General features: G+C 42.3%; 1 protein-coding gene across 2 annotated transcripts; it reads right to left on the reverse strand.

Moving 5' to 3' along the window:
- Positions 1–1,806: 1,806 nt before the first annotated feature.
- On the reverse strand, positions 1,807–8,599 carry si:ch73-233f7.1 (uncharacterized protein LOC100537710 homolog). Of its 2 annotated transcripts, XM_063498093.1 has the most exons (5): positions 6,048–8,599; positions 5,844–5,957; positions 3,357–3,415; positions 2,977–3,104; positions 1,807–2,664 (listed from the first exon to the last, which is right to left on the reverse strand). In XM_063498093.1, the coding sequence occupies exons 1-5, from the start codon at positions 8,364–8,366 to the stop codon at positions 2,360–2,362; spliced, it is 2,925 nt and encodes a 974-aa protein (XP_063354163.1). In that variant the 5' UTR covers positions 8,367–8,599; the 3' UTR covers positions 1,807–2,359. The 2 variants fall into 2 exon arrangements, with proteins under 2 accessions (XP_063354163.1, XP_063354153.1); XM_063498083.1 differs by having other exon boundaries at positions 5,844–8,599.
- Between the last annotated feature and the right edge of the window lie 15,257 nt (positions 8,600–23,856).

Here is a 23,856-nt window from a genome sequence, read left to right on the forward strand (position 1 = left end):
ATCACTAAAATAATTTTTACTCAATGATGCCCTCTACCGGGGAACTATTTTGTGGAAAAACTGGTCAGTATATTTACTGTGAAAACGTTGTGATCATAAATTAATCAAATTTAAACATCTATAATATATAAATAACTTAACTTACAGTTTACTAAGTAGTGTTTGGAGGCACTTGTCCTTTTTTTGTCCTTTACTTGAGTATTTAAACCACATTTCATCTATGTTTCTTTGTGTAATTGTGTGTTTTTCACTCAACTACTTTATTTATGTATTTATATTTTGGGGGAAACTGTAGTAGTTAGTTTGCAGAGTAAGATGTGGTTAACTAAAGAAAACAAACAAACAGAGATTAATGTAATCAACAGTATTTAAAGCTTTTCACCACAACAACCTGCAACATTCAATTGCTTCATCTAAGTAGTGCATTTTTGACATTAATGAATGCAAGGTTGTTGTAACAGTGTTTTCATCTTATGTTATGTTGTTGCATTATTGGTTGTTTTTTTTTTTTGTTTTGTTTTTTTGGATAAACCTACCACTGACATTAGGGGGGATATGTAATTTATTTGTATTTTACGAGCATAATTTACACCTCATGAGTTTGTTTTCTTATCACTACTTATAAAATTAAAAAACAAAACATTTTAAGAGGTCATGATTTATGTATGTGAGAGGCTGCTGTGAAAGCATTAAATCCAGCCTGCTGCACCGTGCTCGAAGCGCCCTCTGGTGGACAACAGGAAACGTTGCAGTTGGATTTAAAGGAACAAATGGACAAAGCAGTTTCAGCACTATGACAATGGACAGCTCCCAGTGCGACCGACAGTAATGGTTAAATGATGTGGAAATGAAGCGAGTTTGTCTGCGTTACAAGTCCTGCTATGCTGTAAGAGAAGAAACGTTGAGATTCTATATTTTATCATTTCACTACAATTTCACCAGTTGCTGACTTTAAAGGAAGCTGATATGTATGTGATCTGTTTTATATACATGAATTTGGCGTTTCTGAACGTGTTTAAAACAGAAAGAAAAAAACAATGTCCAACTTCCACTTTATTTCAAGGATCAAAACCTGAAAATGAGCCAAGCCGATCTAAAAATGGCTGCCCCTTCCACTGTCCCTGTGGATCACCTTACTACAGAGAAGGTTAGTCTGCTCCCCTCCATGCTCTCCATGGACACCCGTTTCCTTATTAACAACATTATTTTCAATCTGAGCCATAGGACAACCTAATTACCCTGCTCATTTCTGGCCAGTGGCCAGCTCCCATCTGTTGATGCTGTGAACTAATTCCCAGAGAAGAAAGAAATAAAAGGGCATACATAGAGAGAGAGAAGCCACAGGCCCCCTTGCTCAGATTCAGGTGTGGCATTTGGAGTTAAGAGCCCCCCACCCCACGCCATCCTTTCCTTTTCCTCCCTTGTATTCCTGTTCGTGGTCTTAATTAAAGTGATATTTCGAGAGAGGAGGTTCTGTTTGTTCAGTTAATGAACCCCACTATTCTCTGCGGGCAAATGGAAATGCAAGCACTCCAATTAGCATATGTTAGCATTTTACTATGTTTATTCCTCACCGTGGAAAACAGCTTACCAAGGCGAAAAGCTTTTCACCCTTGTACGAGTAGCTCTGGAACTTTTTCACCTCAAAATAATTAACTCAGGCTAATTAAACATAGATCTGGAAAACTTACATCTAAATCATTTATGCGTGCACATCGACTGAATCTGCATTTTGGTGCAGGGATTATGTTTTATGAATTATAGCAGGTCACAAATGCTTGCTTGAAAGAAAAGAGGAAGGCCATATGAAAAAAATACTTTATTTTCATAAATGTATACAGTACATGTGTAAAGGAAGGAACCCTCCCCTGTCATTACAGTAGTCTGCTTCATGGTGCAGCTTGCATATACATACTTACTGTTTGTCATATTCACACAAGCTCTGTTAGCAAACAAAGATACAAAAAGGAAAAGCACGTCTTCTTTTTCATGTAACCAAAAAATATAAATTCATATAAGGATGTGCAAAATTATTGTCCACGAATGCTTTTTCGAAAACTATTTTGGATGTAACTGCTGCTCCAGTTTGATTGTCTAAATAATAATAATGATAATTCTAATAATAAAAACAGACACATATGCTGACAATGTTGCAGTGGCATGTCAAATAAATAGCCATCAGACCTTCATTATCCTTCTTCAAAACAGATTGTCCATTCATTATTTCTCTTTCTCTTTCTATTTTCATACCACTTATAAATCATATGTTCATTAATTTATGTACTGGCCGGGCTCTACCTCTGTTTTCATATAAGGATATCCATCTTTTTAATCATCCACTAGGGCAGTTATTGAAAAGTCAGTCATTGTACAGGTCATTATTTATGATCGCAGTCTCTCCCTGGGGCGACATCTGGAGACGTCGCTTCTTTCCAAAAGTAGAAAATGAATTGTGGACATCTAGGTCGCTTCGCTGTGCAGCAGGCCTCAGGGTGCAAAAGCCTGATGGCGTCCCAGGGATGTACACATTGTGGTGGTAATCGGGTGGTGGGTGTGGGTGCGGGTGGGAGGGGATTGAAGGCTGCTGCTGCTGGGGAGGAGGTGTACACCGAGGAGTCCAGGGGCGAGAGGGGATCCCACTGGGTGAAGGAGACATCTTATAATCTATAACATGAGGAGAAAGGAGAGAAGAAACAACTGCTTATTATTCAATACTGACTCATGTCCTTACAGCTTTTTAAAAAAAAAATGCTGTAAGGACTGTTAACGATTAAATGCAGTAAAAGGAGCAGTGATCTGTTTAGTGGTCAGTTTAGTGAGGATGAGGTAAGCCGTCAGCTACAAGTGAGTTAAGGGAATAACAAAAAAAAGTCAAAAAATAAAGAACGAGGATGCGCTGCGTGTGGAATATTAAAGTAGTGTAGATGAAATACTCCATATGCATACATAAGCAGGAATGCATTTAGCCTCTCTCACCTTTCATGCCTCTCATGTGAGTACCCCAGGTCCAGTATTGTCCAGGTGCCATTGAGGTGACATAGTTTTCTGGGTCTGCATGCATGGCTTTTCGCATGAGGGTGCCATCCATGTTTATGGAATTGTAACTACAAATGAAATAAGTCTGTGTAACTTCACCGTTGACTCATATTTATGAAATGCAAATCATATTGACATGAGCATTTTTATCCAGACTGTATGCTTTAGAGCTTTATTGAGCACATACTTGTGTGTGTGTGTGTGTGTGTGTGTGTGTGTGTGTGTGTGTGTGTGTGTGTGTGTGTGTGTGTGTTTGGGGGGGGGGGGGGGGGGGGCATAATGCTGCTCTACAGAAATCAGGTCAAAGTTCAGAACTATACCTTTTAATAGAGGAGTTTTGGTTCTTCGTGAGAGTCCAGTCTGTGTTTGGCTGCTTTAGCTGCAGAGGGAAGATATTGTCAGAGTTAAAGGAAGGGTATTCATGTTAACGATCAGTTCCGTGTGGCTCTATTTTTAATTTCATCTAAACGATGTCTGTTATGATAGAGGTCACTGATAGCTGACAGGAGTAGACTTTCTTGGGATCCCTCCTGAATTGAAGACACGATTCTTTTCAGATGGATCGTGGCTGCCGCCCCGTGGATGTTTGGCAGAACATGCTCATTTCAAGAGTGGAGGTGGTGACGCCTCCAGCTACGATTCGCCTGTCACTTAGTTTTGCTTTTATCCTCCGTGGCGCAGCGGGAAGGGTGAAAGAGAGCACCCGAGTGATATTTATTCCAGTTTGATTCTCATAGTATGGATTCCACGCTCCATTAATTCACCTAAAGTTGTTAACGAGAAGAATGCGACGTAAGCTATTATTAGAATCGGTATTCAAAATACTCTCCTCAGCCAGCTATGCACAAAACCAATTAGAACCCCACCGGGATGAAACGAAACATGATTTTAATCTTCAAAGGGAACCGTGCCAGGGAGGAAATTAAGAAAATTACACACGTCATTGTTTTGTGGATTTTATGCATCATTTTACATTAATATTTGCCTGACGCTCCTCGAGCAAGGTTTTTAATTAAAAGTCTCGCAGAGAGCCTTGAAAAGTTTGCGGCCCTCGCAGCTGTAAATGGAGCAACCCAGCACGTCTCGCCACGCATTCACACCGTGGCACACATTCGCCTACCTGTCCTGTGTGTCGTGCACGCTTCGATGTGTGTTTAATCTCCCTTTTCACCTTCAATTCGTCAACTTAAGCGCGGTTATGCACTTGCTTCGAGTATTTGTGATTCCTTGTGATTTGTCTTTGACGCGCCAGAGACAACCTCACTGTGACTCACGTGAGCACGCCGAGGGGCACCACCGGGTGATTTGGTGGAGCCAATTAATAACAAAAAGGACACTTTCTCCTGAAGGAGTTTAGCTACAGGCGGCACATTCACTGTGACCTCGAATTCCCTCTTGTGGCCAGAGGTGTATGTGTCAGTGACCGGGCTGACATTTCTCAGTCAGCCTGGTGGAGTCTGGTATCAAGGCCCTGACTCTTTGTCCCCTCCGCGCTATTAATCAAAGCGCGGAGGGGACAAAGAGTCAGGGCCGATTCATACCGGAATCGGCACTACGCACACATTTATGGTCTGCTGCTCCGTCTATTAAGATTATTAAAAAAAAACCAAAAAAAAAAACCACGGGCGTAGACACCCTGCCTCTGTAAACTACCCCCTTCCTCGTCTCCTTTCTCCCCTCTCCTTCCTTCCCTTTCACCCCCTCCTCTTCCCCACCCTTGCTCGACAAATATGAAGCCACATCTCTCTTTCTCTCCTCGCATTCAGAGGACAGTGCTGGGGCCGATCTACAGGCTGTCCACGTCTCAGTCCAGCCATGTCCTTGCGCCCCCTCCTTCTCCTTGCCCCCTCCCCTCGCGATGTCCTCCCCTGTCTCCCCAAAACCGACCATTTGCCATTTTTCATCAATAATGGACAGCCACCCCCCTCTTGCGAATACGCCACATTGTGTCTGGTATAATGGTTCGGTCGTCCTTGTGCCCTTGAGGCATAGTTAGTGAGGTTATCTGCCCTATATTGTTAGTTTGAAAACAAGAAGGCGTGTTCACAAACCCGAGTGCCCGTGACATGGATTGCCTGAACCCAAGGCTGACAATTCCAAACAGCTGCCATTCACCTTCATGTTTGTAACCTTGACTTTTTGTTCAGGTAGATACGCTGGAAGCAGGTGTGTGCAGGCGCCACGTCACTGCATAAAAACTGTGTGGCAACAACGCTGGATGATGTAGACATTGTTCTCGCAGGTCACAATCTCTATAATTAGTTCTCGAATTATTATTAAATGCTTGAATTGATACCAAGACTGAACAGAGGAGACTGCCTGAACTACATCTCATCTTCCTCTCGCGCAGTAATTGACATCTCACTTCGTTCGCAGACACGGTTTTTTGAACAGCATATGCTCCTCGCAAGATGGGGCTTTACACTTTCATTAACATGTCAATTAAAATGTAATCTCACGTCGTCTCATTTCATTTCCCGGGTGCAAAACATTAACATGGGCAGCACAATTAGAATTCATTATTGCCACAATTATATTAAAACGCTGTGGAGACGACACGCTGTGCGAAAACACTAACGAGGGAGTGATAGAAGAAAAGAGTGACTTTACTGAAGGTTTTCCTCAAGTTGAGTACAAGCCTGTATGGCATGCGCGATTTGACCTTCATGGGAGAATGTCACAGTCTAGATTCACATCTGATGGAAACTGAGTTGATAGTTGTTATTGTGTCAGTGTGTGGAATGGGGTGGAATTAAACGAGCAGCTCGCTCTCCTTTGTTTTATACTATATGCTGATTTCACTCTACCTCACTGGGAGTAGTTGCTCCGTTGTTCACAGATGCGCTCCGGCTTTGCGCGTTCCACGAGTTTTCCGCGCTCTTTGCCTCGTTGTTCCTCGGTGTGCTGCTCGGGCTGCACGGCTTCAGAAACATAAAGTCACTTTTGGCTGATTCGGGGGTTAGACACACTTTATAACAATATGATTGAGAGAGACTGCTATTTCCATTCACCTCCATGCAGTTCGTGGGCACTTTGGCGGCGGATGAAATCTGCAGGTTGAGGTTGGATTTTTTGAACATCTCCGGGGGCGGCTCTGGCTGAAACCCCCCGCAGCAGCAGCAGGATAGGGGGGGCAGGTTGTACCCGCTGAGAGTCTCGCTATCCTTGTAGCACTTTACTGCAGCCAGCACGATGATAGCCACCAGGAATATTAAGGATATCGTGCTCAGGGACACGATCAAGTAGAGAGCGAGGTTTGAAGGGGGCTGCGGGCTGAGTGTGAGGTCCCCGAAATCTGACAGGGACTCGGGCACGCTGTCTACCACTGTGAGGACAATGGAGACAGTGGCGGAAAGCGGTGGCTGCCCGTTGTCCTTGACTAATATTACCAGTCTCTGTCTTGTTGCGTCTTTTTCTACTATTCGACGAATAGTCCTGATTTCTCCCGTGTACAGAGCTACGCTGAACAGCCCCGGGTCTGTAGCCTGTAACACCTGATAGGACAAGCGGGAGTTCTGCCCCGCGTCTGCGTCTATCGCTGTTATTTTGGTAACCAGATAACCAGCGTCTACTGCCCGCGGAACCACCTCTGTGGCCACAGTGCCGTTTTTCGGCAGTGGGGATATGACAACAGGTGCGTTGTCGTTCTGGTCCAAGACAAAGACGTTAACTGTGACATTACTCGCGAGAGGGGGGAAGCCTGCGTCCTGTGCCTGTACCAGAATCTGAAAGTTTCTTAATTGTTCGTAATCAAAGGAGCGCAGTGCGTAGATGTTGCCGTTGTCAGAGTTGATTGAGACATAAGTGGACACGGGCATGCCCTGAATCTGACCCTCCAGAATAGAATAAGACAGATAGGCGTTCTGGTTAGAATCGGGGTCGAATGCAGTTACAGAGCAAATGGAAGCGCCTGGGGCATTATTCTCGGTCACATAAACTGTGTATGAAGGTTGGGAAAACCGCGGGGGGTTGTCGTTAATGTCAGACACTTGAACGAGAATGGTTTTCCTGGTAGAGAGCGAAGGAGAGCCCAGGTCTCGTGCTGTGAGGGTGATGTTGTATTCGGACACGGTTTCTCTGTCCAGAAACTCGCTTGTCACTAGAGTGTAATAGTTTTTAAAAGATGAGTGGAGCTGAAAGGGAACATTGTTTGGAATTTGGCAGTCAACGTTTCCGTTCTCTCCCGAGTCCCGGTCCATAACACTGATAACCGCTATCACCGTACCTGCTGGCGCATCTTCCTGAACGGGAGTGGACACTGATGTGAGGATAACTTCGGGAGCGTTGTCATTTACATCCAGGATGTCCACCAGCACTTTGCCGTGTACGGCCACGGCCGAGGGTCCCCTGTCTTTCGCTTGCACATACAACTCATACACACTTGCTTTCTCGTAGTCCACAATACCCTTCACTCGGATTTCACCCATGTACGGGTCCACGCTGAACAGTTCGCGCACCTTGAGTGGTGCGTGTCCGCTGAACGCATAAGTAACCTCCCCGTTTGAGCCCTCATCCAGGTCTGTGGCGTTCAGTTTCAGCACCAGCGTCCCTCTCGGTGCGTTCTCCACCAGGCTCGCGCGGTAAACTGCGCGGTCAAACACAGGCACGTTATCGTTGGCATCCAAAACTGTAATAGTTATCAGAGCTGTCCCGGAGCGTTCCGGTGACCCCCCGTCATAAGCAGTCAGAACCATTTCGTGCTTTTTCTGCTGTTCCCGGTCCAGTGGGGTGTCCAGCACGAGCTCAGCAAACTTGCTTCCATCATTGCGCGTCTGAATGTTCAGTGCGAAGTGCTCGTTTGCGCTCAGCAGGTATGAGCGCAGAGAGTTGGTGCCAACGTCCTGGTCCTGGGCGCTCTCCAACGGGAAACGAGAGCCGGGCGCAGCGGACTCTGTGATGTCAAGATTAAACTCGCTCCACGGGAAACTGGGGGAGTTGTCATTCACGTCTAAAATCTCCACTTCAACTCTGTATAGTTCTAACGGGTTTTCTATGACCACTTGTAAGTGCAAAAAACAGTTTGGGCTTCGTTCACAAAGCTCTTCTCTGTCTATCTTTTCGTTGACGAAGAGAATCCCGTTCTCCAAGTTCACTTCCAAGTACTGTTTCTTTGCGCCAGAAACGATACGAAACCGACGGGCTGACAGCTTTGCCACATCCAAACCCAGGTCTTCGGCGATGTTGCCCACAAAAGCTCCATGCTCCAGCTCTTCTGGGATGGAGTAGCGAATTTGCGCGAGAACCAAGTCCACGACACACGCGCACAGAAGCAGACATATAACCAGGCCCGTCACCGGCACCCAGCTGCCTCTGGAGAGAATGTGATCCATTTCAGCCCCGTGCGTAAAAGCACCTCACACGGACATCTTTCGCCTTATAAAGACATTCAGCTGTACATAATAGAGAAAAGGAGCCTGTCCTAAGATTGAAGTTAGTCACATTTATTTGTATGGGTAACTTTGCCGAATACTTAGAATGAGAGAGCGGGAGCAGAGTGAAAGCACCTCTCTCGGTGTTGTGCTCCACGCGCAACACCGGTATGAACGGGGGAGGCTCGCGCTTTGATTTTACAGTGTATTAGGCACTTGGAGGAGCCGGTGGGGAGGTGCGTGTGTATGTGTGTGTGTGACAGAGAGAGAGAGGGAGAGAGAGATGGAAAGAGAGATGGAGGGGGTGGACGTGGCTTCTCGCAGCTCCGTATTGGAGGACGCCGACGCGAAATGCGACTCTAATTACTGTAGACGTTTAACCCTTTCACATCCGCGTGTCTGTTCGCCTGACCCATTAAAGTGAGGACAGGGCGTAAGTTTGATACCAGACGTCAGAGCCAGATTTGGATTAGGAGTCAAAGTGTGTCACGGGTGTCCTTTCCTAGGCTGGGTTTACTAGATGAGGATGAGTAAGGATTTGTCTTGGTGTTCCCAGTGCCTTACTGCGCCAGGACCGTGGTAATAGCCAACATCGTGTTATTGTTTTATTGCAATCCTCATTGCACCTTCAGAAAAATAATAAACTATTCTTCTGAGGTCCCATGACTACGTGTTGAAATACAGTAAACAAAACACACAAGCTTAAGCACTCACTCGCTCTGCTTCAAATGGCCCAGTGGCCACTAACAGTAGGCTCCTGGGACTTCATAATGCTTTTTAATTAGAGCTCTTTGAAGATGAATACAAACACTATAAAACAGTCCCATTCATTAATCATCACATACGAAATTGGGTTTTACAAAAAGAATCTTTGATAGGTCAGAGTATTCATTTTTAATCAGTGTTTAAATGAGTGTGAGCTACAGGTTCTGGAACTTAAAACGATTACTTTGAGAATCATAAACGGACAAAAGACCCATACAAATACGCATTACACGGCTTTAATTCACTTAAGTGGGTCTGTACATGTATCAACATAATCAACGTAAAAGCAGTGTCATAAAGCCTCAATCATACTTGTCTCTAATCAGGTATTATACTGTGGTTGGGATTAGATAAATATCTCATAGATGATTTGTTTACAGACTGGCATAAACAGAAAAGGCTGGATCAGAGTGCCATTATAGTTTTGAGATAAAGAGAACAACTCTTTAGAGCACCGCGCATGTTTGTTCACATCTAATCGCTTTCCTGTATATCCTGGTCAGTTAGACAAGCAGTGAGCGGCAGGGAGCAGTTAAAGACAGAGTTAGAGTGCGACCAAAGGCTGCCTTTGTGAATTCAGGTTCTTCTCCAGACAGACACGACTAGCATCCTAATGCCAAAAAAATGGTGGAAATCTGAAAGTCTCTTCATGGGACTGACGACACAGCCTTGGCCCCCGGGCAGCGTTGGGCTTGTTAGCAACTAAAAAGGAAAAGAAGCGAGAAGGAGATGAGAGAGAAAGAACAAGAAACAAACATTTCTGCTTCTTAGGGGCAGCATTTCCTTTTACACTAGACGCTGCATTTTTCTATAAATTGCTCCCAACAACCTGAGGACTGAAACCTCTGTGGAAAATCGTGTTGATGGTTGGTCCTCTTTGAGGGTGATCAGGGAAACAAAGTCTAATGTTGCTGCGATCTTTTCACTTTCAAAACAAATCGAACAGGGCCAAAGGGAATACTTCCACTAGAAGACAGTGGTTGTTTCTGACATTTCTCTCTTAAGCAACTGAGAGAATAACGTTCCCTCTTCATATTCAGCTGGGTTTTTAAAGGAGAGGTAACAAAGGTCACTACTTATTTTTGAATAAAACCGCAATGCTATCAAACCATAAATCCTCATCCCGGAGGAAGATATCGCAGGAAAAAAAGCATTACTTTTACTTCCCTTGAGAACTAAAGTTGGTGCACTTCTATCTCTCCAATAAGCAGCACTGACATGCATTTCCCTCCCCTTTTCAGGAAAAACTAAAATCCCCAGGTTTAAATAAGCAGAAAATACAATCTGCTTGTAGACTTAACCTCAAGCAGATGGTTAAGCTTCTCCAGAAATGATTACATTTCTGGAAAAGAAAAAAAATCACCACCACCACCAGTTCCATTGCTTTTCCCTTCTTTTTAATTAACGGAGTGAAGGATTAGTGTGCAGCTATCCGGGATCAACCGTTCTCCGACGGAAGAATACAAATGTTTTGTGATAAATAATCCCAGAGCACTCGGGCCGGCGGTCCCTCGGTGCCTGTAACATTAACATGCATTACACGCAGCATTAAGCCGGACTCATCCGCCCCTATCGCCTCGCTCACCCAGTTGTCCGACAGAATGACTACTTTCTCTGAACTACCGCTCAGAAGCCATCTGACCGTGACCCGTTCCTCCCCACAGAATGAAAAAGTACTGGTGAGTGGATGAAGGATGGTAAAGTGGTTAGAAACTCATTTGTTATTTTATGCACTTGAAATAAAGGGGGCTGTTTTCTCTATAAGCGCTTTCAGTTCCACTTTAGTGCAGTCTATGTTTTATTTGGCTCATAATGTCCACATGTAAGTGCACCTAAAACGCTATATTTCTTTTCCATTCGTGATCTTGTGGCGCCATCTATTGGACAATATGCGATACCGCAATAAATGGAACGGTTTAAAATTTATGGTGTGCCAAAGTGTTGCTTCTCTTTAACAGCACTGGATAATTTTTTGCTGATACAAAATTAACTCGGATAAGGTTATCTGTAGTTCTGCACCACACAGGAAATCAAGAGAAACACAAGGAAGACTGAACATAAGTTTACTAGTGGAGACCATAATGCGTTTAGTCTTAAAGTGCTCACATTTGCTCACAGTGTTATTCACATAGCTTTAGATGTATTAAAAATGAACCCTTATCAGTATCTACTCTATACAATTAATTCTGCACATTTCACCCTAAAGCATAAAACATTAATTATTCATCTTGTGTGTTTTAGGTAATAATGGACCCCAAATCACCCTTCCACTAAAGCATAGCATCATCTTTTAAGTATATTTGCTTCAATCATCAAAACAATCTGTGTTTCGGTGATAAAGATAATACCACATTAATAAGTTGGCTCAGCAAACACCAGTTCATGGTTTTAACTAAAGGAGTTTATTAATGAAACCAACGTGTTTCCGCCTGTATTCTCCATCACTGGGGAACCCAACGAGCTGAAGCTGGATGTGACTATTAGTCAACACTGAAGGTTAAGTGAAATGATCATATTGAACAGGATTACATGAGAGTTATTGCATGGGTGTCCTTCTCACAGAACTTAGGTTTCTGGAGCCATGTCACTTCGCTCCAGAAGCCATTATTTTCTGGCTTGAGACTTTTTTCTGTGATCCTAGGGGGCCATCTACCGGATATTCATCAGCATAACAGTCAGAGAAACACGAACAAAAGAGCACCAAACTGTATACACCTTATAGATTTACTTTCCTTTGATCTTATTTATTGTCTGATTCATTAATCTGTGTGTGTCAGAGAATAATTTTATAAATTTTTAGGTATCATTTTTTAACCACTCTATGTCTATAATCATTAATTATACTGGTGTCACGCTGTTTTGTCATGCATGATGTACGCATGGTGTAAATGATTTATATACGCTGTCAAGGAGAACTGTATAGGATCTGTGTTTTACGTCACAAAGTTACACATTTAAGGAATTTTAGTGCAGTTTTAAAGAGAAGCTCAACGACAAAAATATAAAGTTAGGCACTGCAAAAAAAAAAAAAAAAAAAAAACCTTACAGAGATGAAAAAATATTGTCGTCAGGCTTATGAATGCGACGGATTTATGAGTACCCTACAACTTCTTTATCAGTGTGAGCACGTCTCGGGCTGTGTCATGGCTGGTTTGAACTGATTTTCGGGGTTAATGCCAGGGTTAGGGTGATCACGTAACTGAGCGCAGACAAACAAGTTAGCGTTTCGGTTGATTTACTGGTATCACAATGGTTCATTAATTTCTCTACTCCCCTTTACTGCTAGTTTCTTTAAAGGTGAAACCGGGACGTGAGTGATGAAATTTCACAGGTGGGCTTTAAATGACGTCTTCCTTTTCAGAAAGTGAACGAAACAATAGAGCCACGTTATCACCAAATATCCACTAGGAGGAGCCAAAGACCAACAAAGTACCTGCGAAGTCTATTTTCCAGATTTTGTCTCCCAATCTGATACACACACGTGAAATAAGGCCAATACATATCATATTTGGACATCTTACTATAAGTCTTGTGTGTGTGTGTGTGTGTGTGTGTGTGTGTGTGTGTGTGTGTGTGTGTGTGTGTGTGTGTGTGTGTGTGTGTGAGAGAGAGAGAGAGAGAGAGAGAGAGAGAGAGAGATTATTTTGATTACTTAAGCAGATGTTGCTCAGCAAGTGTCGGCACGTGTGTTGGGGGGCAAAGGGAAGTGGGTGAGTCAGGAGACAAAATAGAGAGATGTGATGAAAGGGAGGATGACTTCCACCTGCAGTTAGCTTCACCTCATCACTCTGCAGTTCCCATAATAACCTGCTGTATATTGTCTGGTGCTTCTCCATAATATCCATCAGCGAAGACTAACAGAAAAGTGCAGATGTAAAGGTGACAGGAAAGGTGGGAGGTCATGCGAGATTAAGAGATATGAGCATGAAATCATGAGGGAGGGAGACAGGTGAGAAGAGACAAGCGAGGACAAAGAGATCAGAAAAAATGTTAAAGACACATGGTCACATAACCAAGCAGTGAAGTGATGGGAAAATGAAGAGTAGGGATAGGGGAAAGGAGAGGCAGGAAAAAGAGGGAAAGAGAAAGAATAGAGATTTTCGTCCACATGCTCCTCAGCTGTGTAAACTGAAGGTCTCTGCTGCTTCTCGGATTCCCCCGAAGAAGGGGGATATTTATAGGAGGCTGGCAGCGGTAGTGAATGGACCCTTCCTCTGTCACACCCACTAATATTATTATTATTACTTTATATGCGCAAAAATGGAAAATGTCAGCAACCTGAGAGGCCTACAGAGACAGACGTGTGCATGTAGTCTGTCTCACTCCCCGTCAGTGTCTGTGTGCGTCTGCTGTGCGTGTGTCTCCTCATGTTCGTGAGAAACTGTCTGTTGTTGAGACAGAGCAGTTATATGAAATGGGCAAGAAAAAGAAGACCAAATTAGAGAAAACAGGGGGAAAAAAGGGAGAAGCTGGCATGTTGTATCAAGGGGTGTAACCTGATCTACCAAACTTATTAGAGTTGTCAAGGAGTGAGAGTAAGAGAAAGGAAGAGAAAGAGAGAGGTGGAGCAAGGCTAGACAGACACAGACATGAGCACATATTCCAGTTCCAGATTATAAGATTCCCGCAAGTAGTAGACGTGTTGAAACAGACTACACACATACACATGCATACACACACACACAGATATATGCACACTCACTGGCATACAGGTCCATAACCACTTGGTAACAGATGCAAACTCAGGCACACATGCAGAAACACAAACAGTCTGATAGACATAACAGACGTGCACACGCATGCACACATGCTGCGAAGAGAGGAAATTCCGGAGGGAACAGGTGGGAGTGGTGATAGAAATCTATTAGGATGACTTTGATCTTCCTCGTGCCTCTGTCACCACCACTGAAGTACAGTGGATGGATCAGAACATGCTAATCATAATGCATATCTATTCCAATATGTACAGCACCACAGCAAAATAATTGCACAGTAAAAATGTTGCTTTTGTGGAGCAAGATGAAAATAAGTGGCAAGGAATTCTTTTTATACTATGCTTAATGTTTTTCTACCCACTCTTCCCTGCGTTTTCTTGCCAAAGTAAATCAGAGTCTTGGGAGCTTTTTTCAGTGAGAGAAAATTGTCTGAAGAGGGCAGTGTTGAGGGAACCCAAAGGGAGCTGAGTTGGGTTACACCTGAAACTTTACAAATACCTTAATAGGAGTGTAATAGGTGAAATAAAACAGCAGTGTTGACACAGTCGACTTTGATCTTTTAATGTTTATATTTTTCCCAAGATTGTCAACAAGATGATCTGAGGTTGGAGGGAGGGAAGAAAAACACGAGGAAGGAAACAAGGAAGAGACAGAGAGGAGGCAGAGACACAGAGCTGGCACAAATGCAGTGTCTACTGAGGACAGAAGCCAAAGGTTAAGTATGTGTGTGTTTGTTCCCTCTTATGTGTGTGTTCTCAGGGTGACCTGAACTTAAGGACTTATTTAAAAAAAATCATTCAGTACAATGTTTCATTACAAAACAGAAAATTCCAGAATGTCCGTTACATCAGCCAAGATTGTGTGTGTGTCTGTGTTTGGGTGTGCATGTGCGTGTATGTCGGTGGGTGAGTGCCAAGGCAGAGATGAGAGTGGAGAGCCCCTGCCTTAGGGGCAACAAAGACAGTTGATTGACAAGCCGCATGAACATGAATGTGCCTGTGTAAACCTCTCTGTATTAAATTCTTGTATTCACACCACCTTTCCTCTTTTGTGCTTCCACTCCACCTGTCCCTACTTCCAGCTCCCCTCTTTCCAGTCCCCATCATTTTCTACCCTCTTACTCTTTTGACCACCTCTCTGCTTCCTCTTGGCCTACTTTACTGAGAGTATATTAATGACCCCCATGGTAATTAGCTACTTTAAAACATAAAAAAGTCATGAATGGAGACTAAGCTATGAACAGGTTTGCACATAAACACGTTGGTCAGCTCAGAGGGTGCGCTGCATGGCCAAAACATGCACAGCAATCGAGAAAACATGCAAGGAGGAGAAAAAACTCAATTGTGATGGAAACTGTTTGCAGAAATTATTCATTTCCCTCCTTTTTTATGTTTTCCTTATGCTGACTCTATACCCCTCCCTTTCCCCAGTCTCTTTCTTTCACTCTCACTCTTTTCCTCTTGCACATTCCACTCCATTTTGCATATCTCTGACTCCCCCCCTTCCACTATACCTCACCACTTCTTAACACAACTTGCCCCCCCCCCCCCCCCCCATTCTTTCTTTTTCTCTTTCTTTTTTGCCACCTCATTCCCGCCCTCCCCTCACTACCTGACATTGTGGCTCGATGCCCAATGAGTCACACCTCTGCTAAAATCATCAGAGATGGAGGGAGAGGGGAGGGAGGAAAAGAAAGAAATCGTCAGGGAGAGAGAAAAAGCAGGAGAGAATGACAGAGAGAAAAATATAGAAAATAAAAATGGGAGGAGAGAAAGTTAGAGAGGCAAAAAGAGGGAGCCTCCGGGGAAAGAAAAGAGCATAGAGTGCATTTAACTTTTTGACTCCAGTAGTCAGTGTGTGCTTGTCAGTAACAGTTAGCTTGTAGACAACAACACTTTCCACACTGTGCTCAGGCACACACACACATGCACATAGAAACATATGCACATACAACCATACACAAACACAGCCATTCAGTGACATCGTGCAAAAAGCCCACCTGCAGCTTCTACAGGCACACATGCATGCATACAGCAATCAAACATGCAAACAAACCAGAGTAGAACGTGTGGCTGCAGCCCTGCCTCTCTGCTTCAGCCTCCCCCACCCTCTCTAACCGTTGCCTTTGGAAACCACACAAACACTCCCTGTTGGGCAACATCGGGAGTCAGGAGAGGACGTACATCGGTCACACACCTCCCCAGTTCGAAAGCAGATGCATGTGTGAATGTATGCATTTTGTACATATGCTTCTGCTGTACGTTGTTGTGCTTTTGCATAACACGTTACACTTTCTAGAACAGTGCTCATGCAAAAAAAAAGTGAAACCGGTGCTTATTTTACAAAATGTTGCACGAATTGTTGCACGATGAATGTAGCATAGCAGTGTGCAAAACTGTCCAAAAAAACTAAAGATCTAAGAGAGCAAAGGCACACCAAGTGCAGAAATCTGGCATGATGTTATATTCACAGCAGGAAAATCCCAAAGAGATGGATTAGTGGTAGGACTGACAAGTAGTGTTTACTACAGTAAGTCTCCCCCTTGTCCTCTGATTTTACTCATGGCGACCCTTATTCCTCAACTGTGAACTTGGCTTGCTTGTCACAGTGGGGGCGCTGGCTTTAACGAGGCTTGTGTTTTATGAACCCTGAGGGATCGCAACAAGCTGTGTGGATGTTGCACTGTGCCACGTGCCTGTCATCATTCAGCAGTATTGTTTTTGAACATTTTTGTGGCTCAGTCAAACATGCTCCTGCCAAACAGACTGTTTCTGTGGATGAATCAATAGATTTGCTGAAAAATCACCCTGTTCATCAATCAATTGGATTTTCTGTCTTCAAGATCCTCAGGTTGGCTTATCTCTTCATGTCCAGATGGAAAAGAACCAAGCTGGTTTCATGTTTCCTTTATCTTGGGTTTTGCACTAAGGGATTCATTTAGATTTTAGGGAAAGCAAACGCTGAAAACTCTTTAGTACCTTTACAAATGGTACAATCTATTCTGCTTTGATGGGGTCAATCCTAACTGAAGCCCTCGGCTTAGGAAGCGAAAAGGCCTCTACCCTTAGCTGTAATGTTTTTAAAGCCATACCAGCCAGCCACAAAGCTCCTTTGCCCTTTGTACAGAAACACACCAGACAAAACCTTGGAAGCCATCCACTGCAAAGCACATTCCCAAAGTATTTCTCTTCTTTTTACAAGTGTGGGATGGGGTCGAACAACAATTACGGTAAAATGTGACTAATATGTCACAGACATACTGGTGTGTGTTTTTTTCTGACCTGCTGTTTCTTTTTTTCTCTTTTCCATCCATCCTCTTCTCTCTTCTTGAAAATTCTTCCCTCTCACTTCAAACCCCTGTAATTACAAACAAAAGCGCTGACTCTTCTCCAGCTGAAACAATGATAATGATGGAGAGTAGTACGTGTGTGTGTGCGCGCGTGTGTGTCTTCATCAAAGCGGCGTTGACGTTGATGGGTGTAGAGAAATGTGTGGAGGACAGAGAGGATTAACACAATCTGGGCATAAAGCCCTACAACTTAGAGAGTAGTGTGTGTGTGTACATATAATGACTCTGTCTTGATAGCAACGATCCAACACACAGCTGCTCTCTGAGCTTGGCATTTCAATGAGGCAAACAGACACTTGAAGCAAATGAAATACAGACAGAGGCGGTGACAACACAGACAGATCGAAGAGATTTGAGGAGCAGCAGCAGACTCAAGAGCAGGTTGAACTTGAGTAAACAACAAAACAGCGATGTGCATAGAGAGTAAAGTTTGAGACAGAGAAGGGTGACACGATTTTTTTTTCTCGTTGTTGTTGTTGCCATTTTGTTTTGTTTTGTTCCCTCTTTTTGTCACCGCCTAACTTCACACTGTCATGCCAAAACCTGAAAGGACATCTAAACGTTATAGCTTTCAGACAGAGAATGTGCATTTCAGTAGTATGTAGGCCATATGTATGCATGGTTGTGAGGTAGAGAGACTGTTCTGCCCGGTTGTGTTTGGAGTAGGCCCAGGCCAGAGGAGCTCAAAGCCCTGAATGTCATCATCAGAGTTGTCGGGGAGCCAAGCAGTAATCACACCCAGATCACCTACACGCTCACGCCAACTTACAACACCAGTCACTCCAGAGTGGTGTGTGTATGTGTGTCTAAGAAAAAAAAAAAGGCAGACTGAGATTGAGAGAGGGAAAGAAAAACGAAATATAAGAAGTATATGCAGCACGTATGCATCCTCTGTTACTGTGAAAAGTGTGTGCACAGACAAGCATGTGGTGAGTGAATGGAGGTTAGGGGTGTGTGTGCTGGAGAAGCGGGTGTATTTTTCTCTACTCTTTCTTCCTCCCTCTCTTCATGTCAGTCTTTTATCCCACCCCTCTATTTTCCATTTTTACATGCAGCTCCAGATGTGAAGGCAGTGAAATATAAAATTATAGAAATTGGCTTGTTTCTGCACTTTGGCTACATCAAAAAACAACTCAGCCTCTGCTCTTTCTTGACCTGCCACACACACATTCACACTTTTAGATAACAACATTTGAAATATGTGTGACTATTCAACACAGGTAAAAGTGCAAAGTGTAGCAATTCTTGTGTCCAGGGCCTTTATCATTTGTTTGAAAACAGAGCTATCACTATGTGTTCAAGCTTTCATTTGACATAGCTCAAAATCAGAGACGAGCAGCAATCATTGCACGGATTTTGGAGTTGAAAAAGTATATTGAAATGCAGTCCCTCTAAATGCCAGCTCCATGTAAGCGCTTACTAAGCTTAAGTCAAACGACCATTTCATCGTTGCAGGTTTGGAACAAAAACATGAAATGAAACATCATTGAAAGTTTACTTCATGTTTATTCCCAGAACTGGGAGGTTCTGGAAATAAAGTTAGGCCTAAAATTGTGTGTTTCAAGCCAATTCATTTCAGATGAAATTGTATATGGGGATAGGTGACAAATTGAAGGAAAAACCAACATAAAGTTTTGGCCTGCCGTGTGCCACCAGAACAGTTTCACTGAGCCTTGTTATTAATTCTCCAGGTCTCTGGAACACAGCTTGAGAGATTGAGCACTATTTTTCTCAAAGATATTCCCTCACTGAGAATATTATCCCCAGCATCTAATCATTTTCGATGATCATCTTACATGCTGGGAGTGGCGAGTATTGGCTCACACATGAGTCCCAAAACTCTCATAGGTGTTCAGTTGGGTTGGGATGTTACTGGGAAGGCCATGGCATATGATTCACATCATTTTTACACTCAGTGAACTGCTCACTGACCCCTGGTGACCTGTTCGTGGATCGATTGTTATCCTGGAATTTATATCAGGAGAGAAGAGTTTCATCATGGATAAAGAACCCATTCAAACTGCCTCTCTAAGGGGACAAGCGGACCCAAACCATTTTAGCAAAAATGATCCCAGACAGCATACTCTAGCTAATGGATCCATCCCCTCACTAGGTTTTTCTTTCATTTGTAACCATCCATTTTCTTCTGCTTATCCAATTCAGGGGTTTTGAGAGGGCTAGAACCTATCCCAGCTGTCAAAGGAGGAGAGAGGACAACCCTGGACAGGCTGTCATGTAGGCTAATACAAAGAGACAGAAAACTATTCATACTCACATTTACACCTACGGCCAATTTAGAATCACCGAACAACGGTTACAAATGTCTTTGTAAGAGGAGTACCCAGAGAGAGAACGTACAGGCATAGGGAGAACATGAAAACTCCACACAAGAAAAGCCCCAGTCAGCCAATGGATTCAAACCCAGGACCCTCTTGCTGTGAGACAACCACCGCAACATCAGGCCACCATTGTAACTGATCCGTATATGGAAGTAGTATGCCTACCCAGACAGCACAACAATGTATTACTGACATATATCTGCTATGTGGGTAGTGGTAGGAATTACATGGCAGTGACATGTGTTTGCTCATTGGAAAGAAGTTGTTTCTTTACCTCTTAGCACTGCTTTGTCTACATTCCAATTCTCTCTGCGCAACCCACATAGAGAGAGATTCGGTAGCATTAATGTATCTTTTTAATGGGCAAGACGTTGGGGCAGTGTCACCTACCTCCGCTTCACTGACGCTGCCTGCGCAATCTGACAAGGGAGGCATCAGGTAGCACTGACATTGTTTTCTCACTAAAAAGATGTAACATGTAACAGCAACTTCCTACTGCTCTCTATGTAATATTCAAAAGCCAATGATCTTCCTTGTATCTCACCAAAATTATTGTCTAATGTATGCTTTAAAATGCATCAAGCTTTCCTATATTCTGCCATCTACATAAATGGTAATAATCTTTAAATATTAATTGGACAAATAGAGAAATATAACACCTAAATACTTTACAGTTACATCTTAAAATTCAATGTGTAGGCTACTACAAACATCTGTTCAGTATTAAAAAATGATCTATCCAGCCATACTTCCCACATGTGTTACATATAACCCCTCTCCATGTATGCCTTGTTCCAGTAGCCCATTTCTCATCTGTATATCCTTGTTCCTCAACACCTGACACAAACCTTGTTAATCTGGGTGATGTCCAAGCTGGTAAGCTTTAGTTATCTCTTGCTCATATTCCCAAGTACCCTTGGGTAACATGGAGGGAGCCATTGTTGGATTCCCTGATTGAGATCCGAACCCCAATCTGTTGTTTCAAATACAGTATTTATGAGCTCCAAGCAATCTCCAAGCTACCGAGTGCACTACCAAATCCTCTTCATGTGGGTCATGCAGAGAGAGGTAGAATGTAGGCAAAGCAGTGCTAAGTGATGTAGAAACTTCCCAATGAGCAAACACATGTCACTGCTATGTAGGGGCTAACACCACCCACACAGGGCAAACATGCTATGTCTACAACATGTCACAGCGCTGTGCTGGATGGAGCGTGATTGAATGAATACTGCCAATGTTGCAGTGATGGAGGGTGATGTCTGGGTAGGCTTCATTATTAATGTATTAATTCATATATTATTTACAGTTATGGATGGAATTTACATAAATGTATCATGGGTATTGATGTCTTGGTAATTCAGGGCTTTTAATGATTTTTTTTGAAAAGTTCTTTCTCCAGGGTCAAATGATACACCTTTACCTTTAATAACTTTAAAAAACAAGAACTGGGTGGACAGGTTTGAATTTATATTTGATTTTTTGTAATGAACACAGGCTCAAAAGTATACATACAGGTTTAAATATATACATACAATGTCTTTTAACTTGAAAAGGGCCAAGGGCTAGCTTCTCGTTAGCGATCATGATTGACTACAGCTAGTAGTTTAACTTTGCCAGCATAAGCAGGATTTGTTTGACAGCACTCATTAAACTGACCAATACTCAGAACCAATGTTCCCTCTAAGGTGCACGCATGCGCAATTGCGCACTGCTGGCACGGTCTCTGCGCACAGAAAATCTGTGTTGCGCACAAAAAAAAAAAATCTAACCTGAATTGAAATTAAAATGAAAACTTTAACAATTCTGTTTTGCAGTGTTAGTCAGTAAGTGACTGGCTGCTCCCGTATGGGATTAGAACGATGCCACCTTATCCCATAGTCCAGCCAATAATGCGATTCATATTCATATATACGCAGCTAATCAATGTCGTTGACAGGCTGTGACAGCGTCCTTATGTGCCGACACCGGTGTTTTAGCTAGCAAAGCGGCGTGGCTGATGTGGCGTGAAGTTAATGACAACGTGTACAACCATTGGAGATGTGAGCAGGACAGATGGAACAATTGACGGAAAAAGTGTGGACTTTATACCAGTTTTTAAATTGTGTTGATAGGCCACGTAAGTTATGAATGTGTATAAAAATATACACAATGTTTGGTTTTCTTCCTGATTAATATCGTTGTTTATATTTACTGCGGGAAGAAACCGTAAAAACGGCGTTTTATAAGGAAAGCGCTTGAAAGCACTCTCTGCCTGTGAGCAAAGACAAAACCAAAAAAATCCCACCCTTTCCTATTGGTCGAAAAATGTACCGTGTCGAACAAACAAAAAAATGATATGGCAACATGGCATTTATTGTTTAGGAAGAGGGAAGTTTTAGGGGTGACGGTGGTGTTTTGAGATGTGAGATATTTGCGACATTTAGCGCAAATCTTGTGTAGTTAGTGTGTAGTGTAGTCAATAGTTTTGTTGTGTGTGTCAGAACAATGAGGCGACTACTGAATGTTACAGGTGTTACAGGAGTGATACATCTCCTGTTGTCAGGCCTGCAGGTATCAGGCTGTGATGTTCTCCTTTATCTCATAGTGGACAGAAATTATTTTTTGGAGTGGCACAAATAATTTGTGTGGCATCAAATTTGATGCAGAACACCTGATTGTTCTGTAAATAGTTTTAAATGTTTATTTAAAAAAAAACGCCTTGGCTGCATTTTTAGGTAAACAGCTGCAAAAAACTTTGTTGTTTGCATAATTCAGTTACTTCTTTGAAGAAGTAACTATATAATTAATTGCCCAACATTGGTCATTATATACTGTATTTCACAGACAGAGAGTTACAGGACTCTCTCCCAGACCACAGGCTCATAGTAATAATACAAGTCAGAGCTTTATAAAAAAAAAAAAAAAAAACATAAAATAAAATAAAATAAAATAAAAAAGAAAGTTGTGTTTTCAAAATTGGAGTTCAAGTAATTTTTTTTTACTTCCAGTAGTGTTAACATACTACACAGGTCATGAACAAGATTTTTTTAAATTTTCATTGTAAGTGGGCTAAAGCAATTAAAAGTAGTCTAACATAAATGCTGTAATTTGATTATTTTAATAAACCATGTAACTTGGATGGATTCGATGCTGGCGTGACCACAGTGCACACGTCTGCTGTTGCTCACAGTGGTCCAAGTGTCCGCTCAGGGAGTTTGTGTGTTCGCTCAGACACATGAAAAATTAGAGGGAACATTGCTCAGAACAATAGGAAAGTCAGATGAACTCGGTGAAACTCTAAGGAGGATAATTTTAGATTTTGTGGATTTCCTTTTTTTTTTCTTGTTGAGCCTTTATATTAATAATTAAGTCTTTTTTTCTAGCAAAAAAATAGAATATTTCAAAAATGAGACCACCAACTTGACATTGCCCTTACGCTACTTAGCTTCCTCCTGGGAAGGCTGTGACTTTGGCAAGAGAGTGGGCTGTTCACTAATCATAAGGTCTGTCAGAAACTTTGGGTTAGATAGTGAACCCCACAAAACTAACTCAGATGGGCAATCAATGTTTGCAAGATAAAGCACTGTATGCAAATAGATAGAGATTTCTTGATACATGGAATATTTTCCCTTCAGCACTTTTCTGAAAGTTTTTAAAATACCTTTTTCATGTTTTAAATAGATTTTATCACTGCAAAATATAACACAAAATTTTATGAAGTGCAGTCTAAGACAATTCTTTTATTCAAATTATTTACTTTTAATACATTTTAATAGTAGTATCAATCAATCAGTATAAATTTTAAACTTATAACTGGGATCATAGTCAGTTAAAGTCCAGAACACTACCTGAAGTTAAAGACATCAGAGATTAACCACTCATTTACCCTTGCTGACAGTAACACGCCTTGAAGGTGAACACTACAATAACAAAATAACAATGGAACATAGAATTCTCCAGATATACATAATGTACTATGACATAGATTCTTTTGGTTATGATAATAAATATACACATGACAAATTTTCACATAAAAATATATAGTTTTACTCATCAATAAAGCTAAAAATAATATAGAAATTTGTTTAGTGATTGTTTCTGCACCAAAATCAATGTCACTGTCAGTATGTTTAACAAAAGCAGCTAATTGATGAACATCACAAGTCAAGGACATTTCAAAAGGTAAGACTTTCCAGACTGTCCAGTCTCTCATAATGAGTACTAATTGCTATAACTGTTTAACTTACAAGAAAAGACAAATAAGACAAGACAGTGAATATGCAGGACTATAATAGCTATGACCC

Source organism: Pelmatolapia mariae, linkage group LG2 (genome assembly GCF_036321145.2).
Source record: "Pelmatolapia mariae isolate MD_Pm_ZW linkage group LG2, Pm_UMD_F_2, whole genome shotgun sequence".
Classification (NCBI taxonomy): Eukaryota; Metazoa; Chordata; class Actinopteri; order Cichliformes; family Cichlidae; genus Pelmatolapia; species Pelmatolapia mariae.

What these genes read in the sequence shown, in the direction of transcription:
- si:ch73-233f7.1 (XM_063498083.1), bottom strand. Translation starts at nt 8,366, where the DNA reads ATGGATCACATTCTCTCCAGAGGCAGCTGGGTGCCGGTGACGGGCCTG. An exon ending in GAGCAACTACTCCCAGTGAG is followed by an intron (nt 3,416 to 5,843) that starts GTAGAGTGAAAT and finishes TTCCCTCTGCAG; the next exon opens with CTAAAGCAGCCAAACACAGA. An exon ending in CAAAACTCCTCTATTAAAAG is followed by an intron (nt 3,105 to 3,356) that starts GTATAGTTCTGA and finishes TTTCATTTGTAG; the next exon opens with TTACAATTCCATAAACATGG.